At 43.7% G+C, this 20,177-nt stretch overlaps 1 protein-coding gene across 2 annotated transcripts in view; it reads right to left on the reverse strand.

Annotated features, from left to right (window-relative positions):
- TMEM185A (transmembrane protein 185A) overlaps positions 1-16,140 on the reverse strand; it is a 34,171-nt gene extending 18,031 nt beyond the window's left edge. The window contains exons 1-2 of one of the 2 annotated variants that reach the window (XM_078065165.1): positions 15,979-16,140; positions 15,559-15,681 (exon numbers count right to left, since the gene is read on the reverse strand). Coding sequence is in view for 1 of the 2 variants with exons in the window: in XM_036080418.2 (XP_035936311.1) it covers positions 15,979-16,016 (38 nt within the window). In the remaining variant the exon portion in view is untranslated. The remainder of the gene's footprint in view (positions 1-15,558; positions 15,682-15,978) is intronic. The other variant, XM_036080418.2, reaches the window with a different exon arrangement.
- Positions 16,141-20,177: the final 4,037 nt, after the last annotated feature.

Genomic DNA, 20,177 nt, shown 5'->3' on the forward strand with positions numbered 1-20,177 from the left:
AATACCCTTCATGAAGATAAATGCAAAAACCCTTTAAAGATTATCAAACTGGGGGGCGCCTGGGTGGCTCAGTTGGTTGGGCGACTGCCTTCAGCTCAGGTCATGATCCTGGAGTCCCGGGATCGAGTCCCGCATCGGGCTCCCTGCTCAGTGGGGAGTCTGCTTCTCCCTCTCCCGCTCCCCCCTCTCGTGCTCACTCTCTCTCTCTCTCTCAAATAAATAAATAAAATCTTTAAAAAAAAAAATTATCAAACTGGGGTGCCTGGGTGGCTCAGTCATTAAGCGTCTGCCTTCAGCTCAGGTCATGATCACAGGTTCCTGGGATCGAGCCCCGCATCAGGCTCCTTGCTCGGCAGGGGGCCTGCTTCTCCCTCTCCCACTTCCCCTGCTTGTGTTCCCTCTCTCGCTGTGTCTCTCTGTTAAATAAATAAATAAAAATCTTTTAACAAAATTATCAAACTGAATCCAGCAATATAAAAAAGGATATTACAGTATGACCAAGTGTGGTTTAGTCAGGATTGCAAGCTTGGCTTAATATTTGAAACGAATAATGTAATTCACTGTATTAACAGAATGAAAAAAAATGATTATCTCAACAGTTTCAGCAAAAGCATTTGACATAATTCACTACCCATTCAATATAAAAGCTCTAAACAAATTAGGAACAGAAGGGTATCTATGAAAATAATGTTTAATGGTGCAAGACTAAATATTTTCCCTATAGAAACAAGGCAAGGACCTCCACTTCAATACACCTATTCAACATTGTACTGGAGGTCTAGCCATAACAATAATACATGAAAAAGAAATAAAAGCAATAAAGAATTGAAAGGAAGGAGTAAATCTGATATTTGCAGACAACATGACTATCTGTGTAGAAAATCCTCGCTAATCTACCCAAAAAAAAACCCATTTCCAAATCAAATAAGTGAATTCAGCAAAGTTGCAGGATACAAGGTAAATGTACAAAAAATATTACTGTATTTCTTTATGCTAGCAATGAAAAATTGGACACTGAGATTTAAAAAAAAAACAGCTATCATTTACTGGGGCGCCTGGGTGGCTCAGTCATTGGGCATCTGCCTTCGGCTCAGGTCATGATCCCAGGGTCCTGGGATCGAGCCCCATGTCGGGCTTCCTGCTCCGTGGGAAGCCTGCTTCCTCCTCTCCCACTCCCCCTGCTTGTGTTCCCTCTCTCGCTGTCTCTGTCAAATAAATAAATAAAATCGTTTTTTAAAAAACCTATCATTTACTGCAACTTTCCTATAAATCTAAAACTATTCTAAAATTAAAAGCTCATGAAAAGACTGCCATTTACAATCATCAAAATATGAAACACTGAAATAAACAAAATACGTGCAAGACTTGTACACTGAAACCTACCAAACACTATCGAGAAAAATTAAAGATCTAAATAAACGGAGAGATATACCATGTTTATAGATTAGAAAACTGAATATTGTTAAGATTTAATACTCTGTGTATTAATTTCCTATGGTTGCTATAACAAATTACCATCAACTTGGTGGCTTAAAATAATAGACATTTATTCTCTTATAGTTCTGGAGGCCAGAGGTCCAAAATAGATTTCACTATTTTCACTAAGGTGTCAGCAGGGCCCATTCCCTCTGGAGACCTGGGGGAGAATCCATTCCTTGCCTTTTTCAGTTTCTATAACTATATTCCTTGCACTCCTTAGGCCTCTTTCTCCATCATTAAAACCAGCAGTGCAGCATCTTCAAATCTTTTTCTTTGCTCACATCACATTGCCTTCTTGTGTTAATAGTACGTCCTTCTGCCTCCTTCTTATATGGAAACCCATGATTGCATTTAGGACCCACCTAGATAATCCTAGATACTGTCCCCATCTCAAGATCTTTAACTTAATCACATATTTTATGACATAAGCTAATATTCACCTTTTTGCCACAGAAGGTAATATTTACAAGTTCCATGGATTAGGAAGTGGTTATCTTTGACAGCCATTGTTTAGCCTACCACACCCATCAAAGTATTCTAAAGATTCAACACAATCCCAATGAAAATCCCTCTGTAGAAACTGACATAGTGATTCTAAAAGTTATGTGAAAATGAAAGGACCCATAATGGGCAAAATAATTGTGAGAAAGAACAAAGTTGGAGAATCTATACTACATGCTTTCAAGGCTTATTATAAAGTTACAATAATCAAGACAATGTGGTATTAGCATCAGGAGAGATACAGAGAACAGAATGGAATCCAAAAACAGACTCATACATATATGGTCAGTTAATTTTTGACAAAGGTGCCAAGGCAATTCAATGGAGAAAGGATTGTGTTTCAACAAATGGTGTTGAAACAGATGGATAGATAAGGAACATGCACCTACACTCTTAACGTCATGGCTCATACAAACATTTATGTGAAATCGATCCCAGACCTACACATAATAGCCAAAACTATAAAACACCTAGGAAACAAAGGAGGGAAAAACACTTGCCACCTAGCGTTAGGAAAAGATTTCTTAGATGGGATACAAAACTGGACTTCTTCAAAATTAAAAACCATCAATCTCCAAAAGAGACAATTTAAAAAATGAAAACCCACAAGCCACAAACTGGGAGAACCTATTCTGAAAACATATATCTGACAAAGTACCTGTACCCAGTACATATAAAGGACTTTTACAACTAAAAAATGAGAAAACAATCTAATTTAAAAATGGGCAAAAAAGATAAGAACAGACACTCCATCAGAGAAGTTATATAAAAGGCAAATAAGCACATGAAAAGATACTCAGTATTTCCAGGCATTAAGGAAATACAATATCAATGCAATAAAATAACAAGATAAAATGACACATTCACCACAATGGCTAAAATTAAAATGATCAACTTAGACAATTATTGCTAAGGATGTGGAACAACTGGGATTCTCATGTATTGCTGCTGAGAATGCAAAACAGTATAGCCACTTTAGAAAACACTTTGGCAGTTTTTTTAAAGGACATACTCTATGGCCCAGCAATCCCAGGCCTAGGTATTTACTCAAGAAAATGAAAAGTACATGTCCACACAAAGACTTGTATTCAAATGTTCAAAGCAGCTTTATTTGTAATAGCCACTGGCACCAACCCAAATGTCCATCGACTGGTGAACAGTTAAACTAATGGTGGTCTATCTGTTCAATGGAATTCTAATCAGCAGTAAAAAGGAACAAAGTAGGGATGCATGCAACAACACGCATAAACCTCAAATGCACTACGCTAAGTAAAATAACTCAAACTGAAAACACAACATACCGTACAACTCCATTTAGTTGATGTTCTGGAAAAGGCAAAAAGTGAAGATACAGAAAATATATCAGTGTGGTTACCACTGGCTGTCTGGGAGGAAAAAGTTGACTACAAAGGGACATGAGGGAATTGTTTTTGCAGTGATGGAACTGTGCTGTATCTAGCTCTTTGGGTGGTGGTTACACAAACAGATGGATTTATCAAAATGCAGAGGACTATGCACTAAAAAAGGGTAAATTTTACTGCATGTAAAATATAGTTCAATAAACCTGGCATATCTATTGATGTACCTATGTGTACACACCCCCCCTTAGTAGCTGACATTTACAGGACGTTTATGACATGTCAAGACTGAGCTGCTTTTCATGCACTATCTCACTTCAGCCTCACAGCAGCCTTGCGAAGGAGGCACCTTCACTATTCCCATTTTACAGATGAGGAACGAAGGCTTAGAAGTTAAATAACTTGTCCAAACAGCTGGCAGTTCACAGAGCTGGGATTCACACTAAGATCTATTTGACATTTGACCCCAAAGTCCTTTTAATACTGACATTATACTGATAATTCAACATTCTTGGAAAAGCATCTGCAGAGATACACACTGAGAATTAACAATGATCTCCAGTGGGGAGGATTAAGGACAGTCTTTACATTCTTATGACTAGTTTTTTTTCAAGGTACACGTACTGTACTTGCATTATGAAAAACAATGTAAGAAACTTCAATTGGAAAAAAGGGGAAGGTTGTAAGGAGATGGGACCTACAAAAGTCAACTCAGAAGCAAACCTCCAAGAATGTAAACCACAGTGGGAGGACCATCAGATTTGGAAAGGTTGCTAACTGGAATATATATATTGCCTTTTTGTGCCATAGTATTCTCGTGTATAAAATCAGAGTAATATATACCTCATAAGGTGGTTGTGAGTACAAGATAATGAATATGAAAAGTGCTTTGTGTAAAGCCCTACATTAGTGGTTCTCAAAATATTTTGTATCAGGGCTCCTTTACATTCTTAAAAATTACTGAGGAACCCAAAGAGCTTTGTTTATATGGGTTATACCTACTATTATTCACTGTATCAGATTTTTAAACTTATTTTTGAAATATTTATTAATTCACTTAAAAATAACAATAAAGTCATTATATGTTAACATAAGTAACATAATTTTAATGAAAAAAATTATTTTCCAAAATTTGTACAGTTTTGAAAATTTTTTAAATGTCTGGCTTCATAAAAGACACCTAGGTTTTAATATCTACATCTGCATTCATTCTGCTGCAATATGTTGTTTTGGTTCAAGCATATGAAGAAAATCTGGCTTCACAGAGATTTGTAGTTAGAAACGAACTGAGTATTTTAATAGCTCTTTCAGATAATGGTGGATATTCTTCTTTGACAGGATACCAAAAGTCAACCAGTGGTAGTTTCCTGAAGGTTAACTGTGATGTGGAATCTGAAACCCTATCACTGAACTTCTTGTAGTCTGCTACATTAAAATCCATTGGTCTCTCTGGCACTTTGAAGGAATGTTTTATCCCTGCATAATTATAATACCATGTAGGTTGATTGGAAAATATTAGTTCACTAATAAAGATCTTTCAAATGCTGACACATTTCACTATACAAAGGCAAAAATCACATTAGTTGTTGTCATAACCCATTTCATCAGAAATATGTAAGTATTGGGAGGCTGTCAAGTTCATGGGGGTAGATAAAACTTTTCAAAAATTCTGATTTTCCCTTGAAAGCTCAAATTTTACTGTTTGCAAAAACACCATCAGTTGTTCTCCTTGTTGAAAACACTGAAGGCACTCCAACAAGTTTTCTTTTACATTTTAAGTTAGATTTGTGTTTATTGTATATCAGTGCTGTTATTTCCAAGTTACAGGTTCACTTGGATTTTCAAGAAAAATGTCTGCCAAGTGTCCTAATACAAACAGCCATAGTCTTGCCTGTGAGTTGTCCTCCCAGGTAAAAACTGTATTCCATGAAGAAAGGCAGCTTGCAGCCCAGGCACACAAATGGATTTTTTTTGTTGTCGTTGTTTGTTTTTTTTGTTGTTGTTGCTGTTGTTGAAGTAATCTCTGCACCCAACGTGGGGCTTGAACTTACAACCCTGAGATCAAGAGTCACACGCTCTACTGACTGAGCCAACTGGGCGCCCCCACAAGTGTTTTCCCTTGAGTCAACCACTGTACTTCAGTATACAGCTGACAGCCATTCTGCATTCTTCCTATTTTGTCACACAGAATATTAAAATGGATGTATACTCAAGGTCAGTATTTAGTGAGACTGGTATTTTTGTATGCTTTAAGGACATCCTTAGGGGAAGCTGGCTGTTTTGTTTTTTTTTTTCCCACTGCCAGCGTACTGCATTGAAGAATCCAGTGACTATTGGTACAGTTTCGTGTCACCGGCTTGATTTGTGCTCAGGTGGCAGCAGTTTACCCAGCACTGCTTTGTCCCGTCAGTGCAAATGTCAACCCAGAGAGAGGCAAACAACATCTTAGTATTATGAAAACAGTTGTGGCCTTGCAGAGCCCTAGAAAGGTTCTCAAGTGCCCCCCCCCAGGGGTCTGTGAAAAATGGTTTGCTAACTGCTGCACTGAATACACGTTAGTTATGATTATTAATGCTCAAAACTAAGGGAGGCTTTTACGAGCTGCTACAAAGACAAAGAGAGCTACCACTGAAAGACACCAAGGTAAGAACGACCTCACCACTAGACACTGGAGAAGAAAAAGGCTTGAGGGGGACGCACAAGCTAATAGAAATGGAGTGATCACCACAGAGAAAGGAATCAGCACAAGCGACTTTTTCTTCTCTGAAAGCCCAGGGGGGAATAGTGCAAAAACTAGAAAACCAGAACCAATTTGTCAACCAAAGCCTATGGCTACACATATCATTACCAGAAACAATGGATTTGAAAACAGATAATTTTTGTTTAAAAAAATAAGTGAATAAGAACATTAACAAATGCAAGGACAATGGTAAACATAGGATTCATAGGTAAATTAAATAATACATGGAGGTAAAATTTTTCTAAAGGATTTTCAAACTATAAACAAAAAATAGATGAGGTGCAGGGAGAGTAAACCCTCTGAGCTAAATTCATGATCTTCCCTAAAAGAGAGGTTTTTTTTTTTTTTTATTTAATTGAAGAAAATACTAGAAATACCAAAACGTTTAAAATGTTGGGAAAGTGATTACTTTATAATTTTTGATGTAATTTAAAAGGAAATTAAGAGTTCAGGGTCTATTCCATGAAAAATGAAAAACAGAAACTTAGAACAGATAATAATACAAAAATATAATTCCTACTTCAAATACTGGGGTTGAAAAATTATAAATAGGATGAAATGTTCTTGTATTACTCTCCTATTGCTGTCATACAAAGTTACCACCAACCTTGTGGTTTAAAAAGCATAAACTCATTATCTTTACTGTTCCAGACATCAAACGTCTGAAATGGTTCTCTCACTGGGCTAAAATCAAGGTGCCATCAGAGCTGTGATCCTTCCAGAGGCTCTAGAAAAGACTGTTTCCCTGCCTGACCAGCTTCTAGAGGCTGCTTGTAACCCGTTGGCTCATGGCCCCTTGCTCCAGTTTCAGAGCCAGCAGGGGAGAGTCCAGTCCTCCTTACAGCAACTCACTCTGATCTCCTCTTCTGCCCTCCCTCGTCTACATTTAAGACTTGTGATTATCAGCCTCGCCAGGGAATCCAGAATAATCTCCCTATTTTCAGGTCAGCTGATTAGCAACCTTAATTCCATCTGCTACAGTAATTCCTCTTGGCCATGTAATGGAATATATTCCCAGGTTTCTAGAATTACGATGTGGGTATATTTGGGGGATCATTATTCTGCCTACCAGAGACCTATTATAAGAAAGTTCACTTACTGGATTAAAAAATAAAATCTAAATCTGTTGCATTTAAGAGTCACATTTGCAACCAATATCAAAAGTCAAATCAACTACAAGAAAGTAGAGGACAAAGGTTTATCATGTTTGGGTAAGGACAAGAGAAGCAGTTTACTAGTATAGTAATTTGGTAGATTTCAAAGATAAACTATTAAAATACTGAAATGACTAACAATGAAAATGTAAACAATGGAAGACTAGCAACTTGGCCATAGAAGATAGCAATAATCTGACCATTTTTCTATTAAGAATATACAGAGATTTCTTCATTGTGGGCTTCTTTCTACATGCTACTATTAAATAATCACAGATAAAGTAGACAAAATTCCTAAGTAAACTATGGAAATGAACACTACAGTAAACAAAAAATAGCATGGTTCTATAGAGAGAGTCAAGTAGCAGGACAAAAATTACACTTTCTTTACATACATACAGATTTTTCCAGATGGGGGAGAAAAAGGATCATGGGCACTGATACACAATAAACACAAATGTAACGGGGGCACATGATGTAATGAGCATTGGGTGTTGTATGCAACTGATGAATCACACTAAATTCTACCCCTGAAACTAGTAATACACTCTATGTTAACTAACTTCAATTTAAAGAAAATCTTTAAAAAATTAAATTAAATTAAATTAAAAACTGTTTGAGTGCCTTCAAAGTAAGGAATGTATAAAAATGAGGGGTGCCTGGGTGGTTCAGTCGCTGGGCGTCTGCCTTCGGTTCAGGTCATGATCCCAGGGTCCTGGGATCGAGCCCCGGATCAGGCTCCCTGCTGCACGGGAAGCCTGATTCTCCCTCTCCCACTCCCCCTGCTTGTGTTCCCTCTCTCACTGTCTCGCTGTCAAATAAATAAATAAAATCTTTTTAAAAAAAAAGAGGAATGTATAAAAATGAGAAAGGAAGTCTCTGCCCTTTAGTTGCTCAAAGACTAATAGGAACAAAGGGAGGTGATCTATCAACATGTAACTTACTGTATCATCGTACACCAGTACATGGAAAATTGGTTTCTCTGGGAGAGCTGGGAAGGGAGGTGGGATTTGGGCAGTAAGTTGGGGACAGGGAATTCCAGACAAAGGGATAAGATTGTATAAAGTATGAAACAGTTTTGTTGTATCCCAGGGGACTGGAACATGCAGAGTAAATTGTAAATCTTGGGGGGTGAGGAGCTAGGCAGATAGGAGGAAAGGCACCAGAGAAATAAGAGGAAAGTATGCTGGGGTAACAAGGTAGGGGGATTTGAATATTAAGGTAAAGTCCTTGGAATTTATTAATAGGCAATGGGAAGCCACTGAAGATTTTCTGAGCAAAAGAAAGGCATAGAAGGCACAGAAGATGTACGGTAGATTATAATTGGCAGAGACTGGAAGCAGAAAATCTACACAATTCATAATAAACTGACAACAATGGATTTAACATTGCCTAACCATATGGATCTTTCTCAGTGTTCACTTGTGAAGCAGTGCAGCAGAGCTGAAGAGATCATTTGTGCAACTCTGTTTGAACTTTCGGTTCTTCATGAGCAAAATGCAGATACTACTACCTCTACCAGGCAGTGCTGAGGTAAGAATTAAATAATCTATCAGAAAGCCCCTATTGCAAGGCTTGGCGCCAAGCAGGTAATACTCAATAAATGTCCGTTTCCCTCCTTAAGTAATGACTAAATCCATGATGAAACAGAACACTATTGGAGAATATTGAAAATACTAGTAAAACCGAACTAAAATATCAAAACATCCAGGCTGCTGCCAAAGCAAGACTCAGAGAAAACATATCCACTCCAAAAGTGGAACTAAAAGCAAAAAAGAAAAGAAAGAAAAAAAGAGGCAAACGGAAAACTAGTGAACTAAGCTTCTATGTAAGAAATTTAGGGGTAAAAATACCAAAGGAGCTGAAATATGGAAATAATAAAACTAAAAGCAGAAATACAGAAACAAAAGTGGAACTAATCAGTAACAACAACAGCTGGTTCTTTGAAAAAATGAACAACTACAAAGTTGATGAAATAAATTAATATACTCAGAAATTTTAGAAGATGTAATTTATACACACATTTGTAATTGGGGGAGAAGGAACAGTATGTCAACTATACCAACACATTTGAGAGCCAAGTAAAAAAGATGACTGCATATCAAAGAGGGAATTCCAAACCTGATTGGCAAGCAGAGAATATGATGCAGCAATAACACAGTGACAAGAAAATTTATTTTTAAAAAAGTCACAAAGCCTAAACTACTTTGACTCACTTTTCAAGAAACATTTAGACCAGAGTCCAAGTATAAAAATAGACTTTGCTTAATTCTCCACAAACCAGCAAATAGAGGTTCTGCTGGATATTGTGGCATCAACCACTACTTCCTCGATTTCACTTTCCAATTACACTTTTAAAATGGATGTATTCCACTCTATCAACCTGCAGTGTTAGTACACAATCACTAAATAGTTTCACAGGGGTCAAACTACAAAGCTAGTGTCCTCTCTGAAATGTATATGGAGCTTTCTTGCTTGAGGCTCAAATTCCCTCTCTCCACTTTGCCCAGAAGGGAAAGGGACGGAGGGAGGGAGAGAACATACCTAGGAAAGAGAGGACTCTGGTGTAAAAGTTCTAGTATCTGTTTTCTGCAAATCAAAAGAATGCAACTTGGGGCGCCTGGGTGGCTCAGTCGGTTAAGCATCTGCCTTCGGCTCAGGTCATGATCCCAGGGTGCTGGGATGGAGCCCCGCATCAGCCTCCCTGCTCAGCGGGGAGTCTGCTTCTCTCTCTCTCTCTCTCTCCCTCTGCCCTTCCTCTCTGCTCGTTCTCTCTCTCTAATAAATAAAATCTTTAAAAATAAAAAACAAAAAAAAAAAACCAAAAGAATGCAACTGGACTCAGTTTCGATCAGTCTTTCCCAGCTAAATGCAGCACGCACACATGCGTGCACACGCGTGGCGCGCAAACACGCTCTGGCTAACACAGCCCTGCGGGTGCTTCTCTGTCTACAACTCCAGAGAATGGCTCCAACTGACAAACTGCTGACACTCTCCCAAACTGTTAAAGAGACTGTATCTCTTACATTGAGCAGAACCTTACTGACAAAATTTAAGTTCTTCTAGTGGCAATTTTAACTGGTTTTATGTAGATGAAAAATGTTTAAGAGCATCTAACCAGAAGATATAAGAAAGCACAAAAGCCCAATAAAAACAAATCACTCTTAAGGAGGACTAGACTGAGGCCAGGCTGGAAGTTTATCAGCTACGCAATTGTGAGGGGAGGGGGTATCACTCTCTCCCTAAGCCTATCTCCTCCTGGGTTTGTTCACATATTAATTCACTAAGACTGGGGGATGTGGAAGCCCTGTGTAAATGATCAATTTTACCTATTTTTTGCTGCTACTAGTATTCTACAAAAGTTGTAACAATCTCACTTAGCAATCGTTTTTCTCGCTACTAGGCCATAGTTAACAAAGTACGAATCATTAGATATAAAGAACCTATCTCAAGTTCTTTTCAAGGCTTTCATCTTGAATTCTAGTACAAGTACAACCTATGATCAGGCAAGGCACTTAGAAACCCCAAGCTCAATACTGGGAAGCTCAACTCCTAGAGTCATAGGAAACCATCTAAAACTCCTCCCACCCACTCTCTCCCCTACAACAGAGTCTCCAATGGTACATGTCTATTTGTTCTCAACATCTGCTCATTCAGCACATTTATTGAATGCCTCAATATCCTGGACTTCAAAGAGCTCACAGACAAGAAAAATATGTGTGTAATTATCAAGTAATGGGAATGATATTTTTAAAACCAGAAATTACGCATTCAAATGGGACTCGAGTCCCCCTGAGAGGCAATGAGCTAATTCCACTTCATTGCTCAAACCACCTTTGGAGCTTTCCTCCTGGAATCATCTTGAGAGCCTACAGTCTGTCCTTCTGAATATCCTCAATGGTGCCAACTCTTCACTGAGAGTGAATTCGATTTTTGGAAATGGCCAAAAGTCAGTCAGAGCCAAGTTTAGTGAGTAAGATGTATGATCAAACTAGGTGGCACTATTTTGGTTCAAAAATGATCCATGATTATAAAGCAATGAGATGGATTTCCTTATATGATTTATAATCTGACTCCAAAGGAAATTTCAGATGAGTAACAAGGAATATGAGCAGTGGAATAGGTATATACATATTCCTCTTTTTCCTAAGTAACTTCTTTGAGGGATAACACTCATTTGGATGTGTAAGCTCAGATATAAGGTTTGCTTTGCGTAATCACAACTCATAAATAGAAGGCTCCTTGGGATATTGGACCCATTGTGGCATGGGCGGGCCTGTCACTAAATTAGAGAGGTAGCATGTCACGCAGGAACGAGCACAGACTTCAGAAGCAGACCGACTGACTCACTTTAGAATCCTGACCTGGCCCTTTGCTGCCTGTGCAACTCAAGGGAAGTCACAAGCTCGCTAAGACTGCGAAAAAGGGCTGATCATCTAACTTGCAGGGTTGTTGAAAAGATCTGAAATAACGCTGAAAGCACCGACACTGTGCCCAACCCGTGCTAGGTGCCCCATAAGTCATACCTATTATTAATAACAACCTCAATATAATTGAGAGGTTTTTCTTACTCTGGGTGGCTTAAGACGACAGAACAACAGATAAACAGACATTTGGGTGGTGGGTGAGTAGTTCATGAACAGTATCAACATACGCTCACTACTAATGGATCTGGAGTGGCTTTAAAAAAAACCCAGTAATATGTAAATGATATTTGCAGTAATCATTCACACTACAGGTACTCTTTTTAAATCATATGACATGTGCCACCTGCAGCACTGCCACCACACTGACCTTTCACCACTGTCTGAGCATACCAGGCCCTCTCCTGAACCCTGTGCCTCTGCATCCTCTGTCCCTCCTAACTTGCCTTTCCTGCCCTCTGGTCTGAAAAAACCCTACAATTATATCCCTCAAGATTGAGCTGTGGAACCTTCCCTGACTGCTCTGACAGAATTGGTGGCTCTGCCCCAGCGTGCTCCCACAGCATTTGGTTCCTGTCTCTGCAATGTCTCTTCCTGTGTTGAATTCTAATTACTCTTCCCATTTCTGCTTCTCCTGCCAGGCTTGAGCACAGAGAGGAATTATATCTCACTTATTTTTGTACTTAAAGCACCTAGCACATCTCTTGGCACACAGTAGGAACTCGGGAGATGTTTGATGAATGAATGCTTTAAATATAAATATTTTACAAATGACTGGTAAAGGCCAGGCAGCTGTCTTTTGTTAAGGATTACCAGAAATCACATCCATGTTTCCTAAATTCAAAGAAGAGACAACTTACATAGAATGGTTTTAGAAGTTGCAGCATATGGAACTTTCTAAACACTACTGACCTCCTTAGTACTCCATGCTCACAGGACAGAACATGCAGAGCAGCAGCCCTCAGCCTTCGTCCCAGTCCAGCGCACCTGTGGGATGCACCTCACTGTCAGGAGCTCACTGCCGATGACTCAGAGAGCCTAGCAGAGTTCTCACAGCCTTCCGGCACTGCCTGGCTACCAGGGCTGAAGGGCCTTCTCCAAGCCAGCAACTCCAGCAAGGCTCCATGGTGTGGCCAGGGTGCTGGCTTAATGCCACCTACTCCCAAATCCCCACCTCCTACAAGCACCTCAGAATCGGTCTGCCAATTCTGTATACTGCTGGTAGTTGCCTGTTCAATGAGTAAGGCTCCCTCGCTGTTATGTTAGGAAGCCTCAGGCATTCAGACAAGGACTCGGTGGGTCCAACATGCCTGTTTCAGCGAGTCTTAACCTGTGTAACTAAAAAGAAGCTCACGATCAACCAGTTCTCTGCTAGAGGGAAATAGGCAGAGGGTCAGCCGGCAGCCCTGTGCACCTGAGCGCTGACGTTTGTGAATCATTCTCTGCTACTGCAGTTTTCCAGAGCCTGGGCAATACAACAGTGGGTTCAGACTCACCAAGATCAAAAGGTTGGAAAGGAGAGCTGGAGCCATGGCCCATGCCTTGGGAACCATAAAACCATGATAGTGACTATTTTTGTGACACACATAATCCACAAAGTAAAGGCAGCCACATTCTGCCTTAATGTCATGGTCTTTCCTGTCTCTCTAATGGAATGGCTGCATTCTGAAGGAGGGAAGATGAGAAGAAAGAGGACCAGGCCATAGACCACCACCAGGAAAGCAGTGATTGGAAGAAGCCATTTTAGATTTCTCCTAGAGGCTCTGGAGAGTCATTCATTCATTCATCCATCCATCCATTCCACAGATATTTAATAAGTCAGGTACTATTGCAGGCATACAGGATACCATACTGGGCAGAATCACGGCCCTGGCCCCATGGAGCTTATAGTTTAGTAGGGGAGACAGGCATTAATCGAATAAGCATACAAATATAAGGGTACAAATAAGTGCTATGATGGAAGAATTCAGCATGCTACAGATACTGTATAAACAGGTATCAGTGGACTTAGGCAAGTCAGAAAGGCTTCTCTCAGCAAGGAACAAGTGACCTGAGATCTCAAAGATAAATAAGAGTTAACTAGGTCAGGAGGAGAGGAAAGGGAAACATTCCTGACAACGAGAACAGCATGTGCCAGGGTCCTGGGGTAGGAGGGAGATGTTGAACTGGCTCCAAATTAGAGGCAGGGATAAAGGCAGCAGCACCAAGGTTAGAGGCCCTGGCACAAGGTATCTTCCTGTCTACACCCCCTGGTTTGCACTCCAGCTGTCTAGAAGGCCCTCCTCAGCATGGAACAAGACTAAAGAACAATGTCAAAAACTAGGTGTGCCCATGAGACATGACACATCATTAGCTAAAAAATCAGACTTGCCAATATTACCTGACCACTGTCTTAGCAGTCACCACTGTGAGGCAACACTGCTCACTCCCACTGAAGCAACACTGTATCAGGAAATTGGCGCCCTATAAAAGGTCTTTAAACTTAGAGATGCATTTCAATCCCAGTAGAATTAAAGTGTTGATAAATATATTGATGGTTATTATAAATCTGTTTAGATACCTAATATTTCATTGTAATTTTCATATACCAAATTTTGGGGGGTGGGGGAGAAGCTACAGGAAAAGAAAATGGTTAAGGATGTTCTGTGCAGCACTATTGTGCTTTGGCAATTGTGAGCCAGTTAGAACACCTGAGGCAGTTCTTGGGTTCTGAATTATCTGTCACCTTGCAAAATAGTCCTGGAACTATCTATGTGTAAAGCACTTTGCAATCAATCATTAATTTGGCTTCCCATCCTGCTGAGATTATACTCATTCTACAGATAAAACAGATAAGCGACTGGCTCAAGGATACAAAACAATTCAGGTTTTACTTATCTTTCTTACCACCCTCACCAGTGTAGACACACAAGGCCCTTCCAACTCCAGCGCCAATCCTGCTACCCTGTAGAGCAATCCTCACCCCTAGGAGCAGCAGAGGAAGGTGCTGCAGTCCCTTCTCCCTTACCTCCTCTCAACATGCTCCTCGATGCAGAATGCCCTCAAGGCCAACAACGATAATGACTGCACTGTGACTGGGACATTAGCACTCCAGACTAGAATATGAACTCAGCAGTGCTCAAAGAGGAGTAGAGCACCTAGGAAGCCACAATGACTTGTAGCTTAAAATGGCACTGTCCCCAGGGAGATTGCACTCCCAATACTCTCTCTCTCTCTCCATCTCTCCCAAGACTTCCCTTCATCCCCCACAAGCAGCCCAGGCAGTGGTGTCCACTGGGCTCCCACACTACAACACCACACAGTGCTGTAAAGCATCTATTTACTTGTCTTTCTCTGTCCACAAGCTGGAACCTCCCAGCATCTGAAGCACCTCGCATAGGACCTAGCATACAAAAGGCTGACTGAGGGCACAGCTTCCCACCAGCAACTACGGGAAACAGGTACTCCCTTCACAAACTAGTGGACTTAGAAGATCAATTAGGCCAACTCCTTCTTTTTCAGATGAGCAGAGAGTATGTAACTCAGTCACATGGGGCCTGGTCCCCAATCCAGATCTTTTGGCTCAGTTTAGTTCCACAAACATTTTATAAGGGCCTGCTCTGTTTCAAATGCCGTGGGAGGTGCTGGGGATAGTGAGATGTGCAGGAGACAGTCTCTGCTTCAGGGAGCACACAGCCTGGGGGAGGGAACAGAGTTACAGAACACTTGGGCAAGTGCAAGGACAGGCGCTCCATTCCTTAATCAGTGTTCTCTCCACACTGTCCACTGGATATTCCCCAGCTGGGAAATAGGACAATACTGTCTACTTCCCGCAAATAAACTTACAGTGAAGACTGATGAGAAACCGCGCATGGAAAATCGTCAGGCTCACCCCAGAGGCATTATGTAAGGTACTGCCATACCCTGACACCGACTCCGAGGATTCAACGTCGTCTCAGATATCACTCGACAAAGCAGCAAACAAGCGAGGGGTGGGCATACATCCAAGGAAAACCTCAAGGGCTCAGAGGAACTGGAGGAAACAGCTGGGGGGGGGGGTAGGGGTGTTGGGTCAAGCGAAACGGCCCCGGTGCGGGGAACGGAGGGCAGGCAGCGGGGTGCGGGAAGAGGGGACGGGAAGGGGGCGTTGGGCCAGCAGCGAGGGTGGGCTGGCCGAGAGGAACGCGGTTCCCGCGGGGCCGAGGTCGGGGGGGGGGGGGCGCTGAAGGCACCCGGCGCGGGAGCGGGAAGCACTGCCCAGCGAGCCGCTCGCACCGCGGGGAGCTGCCCGCCGCCCGCCGCAGCCTCACGCCCGCCGCGCCTCCCCGGCGGCGGCGCCTCACCTCGGGTTGAAGTCCTGGAAGAGGCCCCTCAGGTTCATGGCGGAGAACTTCGCCGCGGCGGCCTCCTCCTCCCCCCTCCCCCCGCGCCGCGCTGCCTGCGCGTTACAGCGGGTTCATGGTGCCGGCGCGAGCCGCGTCCCCGCCGCCGCCACCGCCGCCCCCGCCGCCCCCGCCGCCGCCGCCCGGAGAAACCTGAGCCACCGCCTCCCGCCCCTCCTTCCGGGCTTCCGTACGGCAGCGGCGCATGCGCCCCAGCCCCGCCCCGCCGGCCCGGGAAGCGCCGCGAGCCGCGTGCGACACCGCCTTCCTGGCTGGCGGCGCCCGGAGGCCGCGGTCCTGGGGACGGCGGGGAGTGCGTGGAGGCTGGGAGAGACGGGGAGTCTGGGGGAGGCGGCGGAGAGCCGAGCGGGGAAGCCCACTCGGCGCAGGCCTGCGGGAAGGGAGCGCGCCACCCAGGAATCCCACGGGGAGGTCTTCGCAGACACCTGTCACCTTAGCCCGCGCTACCTTCGGGAAGTTTCCCTTGAGCCTGGGCGGGAAGGGGGATAGTGGCCACGGTGACTCGTTGCATTTTGGCGTTCTCATCCCAGGCTTCACCTGTTAGATCTGTCGGTGACTCCCAAGTCTGCATCTCAATTTCCCTCCCAAGGCCCAGGCCAGCATATGGATACATGCTGGCGGTCCCACACTCAGGTTACCCTGCGCCACAGTCATCTTTCCTCCTAACCGCCTTCCCCTCCTGGGTTGCCCTCTCCGTTGGCAGCAGACCTACTTACGGGCGCATGCCAAACTGGAAATCTGGTAGTCATCCTCCCATTTGCTAACCTAGTTCAGAGACTCCTTGGCCCCTGCCTAGACTTTGGGGTCACTTCTCACCTGGCCTCATCCTCCACTCCAGACCATCCTATTTATAACTGCCAGGTTCATCTCCCTTGGACAAGTCAACATCTTTGGCCTCAATTTTTCTCCTCTGCAAAATGGAGATGATAAAACCGACTTCCTAAACTTGGATAAGATAGTGTGCATAACACTGTTTGGTTCACACCAAGTGCTCAGAGAATGCTCTTGCTCTCTGGTGCTCTTTCTGGTTTCTACCTCCTTAAAAGTCTATTTACTTTTGGAATTAGCTGGATAAGTTCACAGCAGGTGACCTAGCCTACCTTCTTCACTTCCGGCTTATTTAAGACTTTTCCATGAGCACAGCAATACCTTAGACATTAGTCTAGTATCATTATGGATAATAGTTGTACTTTGTTACAATAACAGAGTTTCATGAATGGCAGTTTTTATATGAGTTAGCCCTGGGGGCAGCTTGAGAAGATCACAATTATGATAGTCATACCTTGCCGTGATATACCACCTTTCTTCTGAGAAATTGAAAACATTTCACAAGTGGTAATTAGGCTTCCCAAACCCACTGGAGAATGGATATTATTATAGGAGCTGCTTTTAAGGATGAGTAACCTGAATCAGGTTTGTCAGCCACTGAAGCACCAGAACCCAATCCCAGAGTTTTTGGTCCAGTTCCCTTGCCCATCCTCTGGGTAGAGTCCAGTGTCTACCCCTGAGGAGGTTCCCAATGAACATTTAAATACAGAAGAGAAAGCTGAGACAAAGAGAATCTTGTCTGATGTGCCCTGAGCTATCCAGCTAGTAGAGGGACAGGAGCAAAGAGGCAACTAGGGGTCCTGCTGAAACTGCAGCCCGCGCTCTGTGAAGAAGAGGTACTTGCCGGTGGCCAGATTGGCCAGCACCATCTTAATTACTGGTGACCTCCCCATAAACAGGCATTAAGACTGAGATGGTTTGTCAGTTAAGATATTTCAACAACAGGTACTGTTGCTCTTTCAAAAACTTCACCGACCGAGACCAGGCAGGCTGCTCAGAGTCCAAAGTCTTGATGGCAGGCACTACTTTGGTGAGGTCCCAGGGAGTCCCAGCTGACCCACTGCTCTGCCGCTCACAGTCCCCCAGACATGCCCAGGTTGTGAGGGCTGCCCAGCCCAGGGAACAGAACACTAATACACAAACCAGTTGTCAATGTAGTCTTTTGCTCTGACAAGCCAAATTGCCAAGCGGAGCTTATAAGCCCATGGGAATATAAGAGAAGAACTGGACTACCCCAAGGCCTCATATCACCAATCTTTCCTGGAGTGGATGTATCTGGACTGCTGCGGCTTCACTGGAGGCCCGGCCCTGTACTCTACTGGTGCTGTCATGGCAATAAAAATCAGAACATCCAGGGGCACCTGCTTTCGGCTCAGGTCATGGATCCTGGAATTGAGTCCCACGTTGGGCTCCCTGCTCAGTGGGGAGCCTGCTTCTCCCTCTCCCTCTGCCTGCTGCTCCCCCTGCTTGTGCTCTCTCTCTCTCTCTGTCAAATAAATAAATAAATTCTTTAAAAAACATCAGAATAGGGCGCCTGGGTGGCTCAGATGGTTGGGCGTCTGCCTTCGGCTCAGGTCATGATCCCAGCGTCCTGGGATCGAGTCCCGCATCGGGCTCCCTGCTCCTTGGGAGCCTGCTTCTCCCTCTGCCTCTCTCTCTCTCTCTGTCTCTCATGAATAAATAAATAAAATCTTTAAAAAATAAATAAATAAATAAATAAATAAATAAAAAACATCAGAATATCCAGGTGTCCCTCTTGTCCTCTCTCCAGCAAGTGCAAAAGACCCTGCTGCCCATCTGCTGCCAATCTCAGATCCCTCATTCAGTGTCCCACCCTGAGCAAAGGCCCAAAGCTGCACTGGCTTGCGTGTACAGACCCATGAGTGACCCACTGAGGAAAGACTCTGGGCCATACACAGGTTGATGCCCTCGTCATCTTCCATAGCAAACTTTGACTTGCCACCAAATTTCAGGGCCATCTTACTACAGACTCTCAACATTCCTTATACAAAGGCATGAAATGGCTCAGGATTGAAAAAGCATGACCCCAAACAAGCCAGAAAGCATACCCATGTGGCTTTGGAGTGGGTACATGTTACAGTGTCCCAGAAGCATCAGTGTATTTCTGGACCATGGTTTTGAAGACTACCTTGGATTTGTAATACCCTTCTGATAAGTTGGTGGCTTGTCCAATCCAACATTCACATCGGCTCCAATGTGATGGGGTGGAGGGCAGGCTTCTGAAGAGCAGGGATGTGAAGGAGAGAATCCTGGTACATTCAGACACTTTGGTCATGGAAGACCTGGGTTAGGGGAAAGAAGTGGCTGTGGCCCAACTCTCACACCACTGGGGCTCCTCCCCTGGGCTGCAGCAAGGTGGGGAGAGCACAGAATTAGAAGACTCAGACCAGCTTCACCATTGCTCCAGTGGAAGGAGGGACAGCTGGGATCCAATCCAGGGGAAAAGCCAGCAGGCCTACTAAACTTCCTGCGGGACCAGCTTGGCAACTTCTTCAGCCAGGAGACTCAAGGCGCTGGCTGAAGTCTGACCCTCTCTCATCCCGAAATTCTCCACTCTAAGTTCCCCGAAGTCCATACCCCGAATTCTACCAATTAGAAATCACTGGGGACTCCACTTGCAAAATGCACCCCTTGCTTCCTGAGAGGGCCCTTTGTTTCTGGCTACTTTAAGTTGCCTGGGTAAGTGTGTAGTCTTTCTGTTCCTGAGATCTCCCTGGGAGATGGTTGGAGTCTAGACATAGCTGGATCTGGGGGCTTGAGGAACTTGGGGTGGAGGCTGGGAGCAATGGAAGAGACCAAGAAGGTAATATGTATGGTTCTGCTTGGATTTGCAACTTCCCCTGGTCTTCTTCAAGAGCCCAAAAAAGAGCCCCTCTTCATCATGGAGGTGTCCCTGAAGACAAGTGGGTCAGCATCCTTTCTGGAGCAAGCTTCCCAGCAAAGGGAGCAGGGACTATTTCCTGTTGGGAAGTGGAGTGGGCAGGCTGTGTCTGGGCGCACAGAGCCACCATGGTGTCCCTGTGTTATCCCCCCTTGACCTCTTCTGTCACCAGGGGCTCCAGGAAGGCTTCCCAGGTGGGGAGGAGGCTCCTGGGACCCCCTCCTCCAGTGAGATGTGCCTGGCAAGCCCAGGTCAAGTACACGTGGCCAGACCTCTTGGGCAGACAGGAAGAAACGTGCCTGTGAGAGGTCACCAACCAGCTGCCCACACAATTCCCTTCTCTCCTCAGCCCTGTCCTATTCTCATTCCTGTGTCTCTACTCACTGCTTGCCTTTTGTCCTTTGTGCTT

This window comes from Halichoerus grypus, chromosome X, assembly GCF_964656455.1.
Source record: "Halichoerus grypus chromosome X, mHalGry1.hap1.1, whole genome shotgun sequence".
In the NCBI taxonomy this organism is placed as follows: Eukaryota; Metazoa; Chordata; class Mammalia; order Carnivora; family Phocidae; genus Halichoerus; species Halichoerus grypus.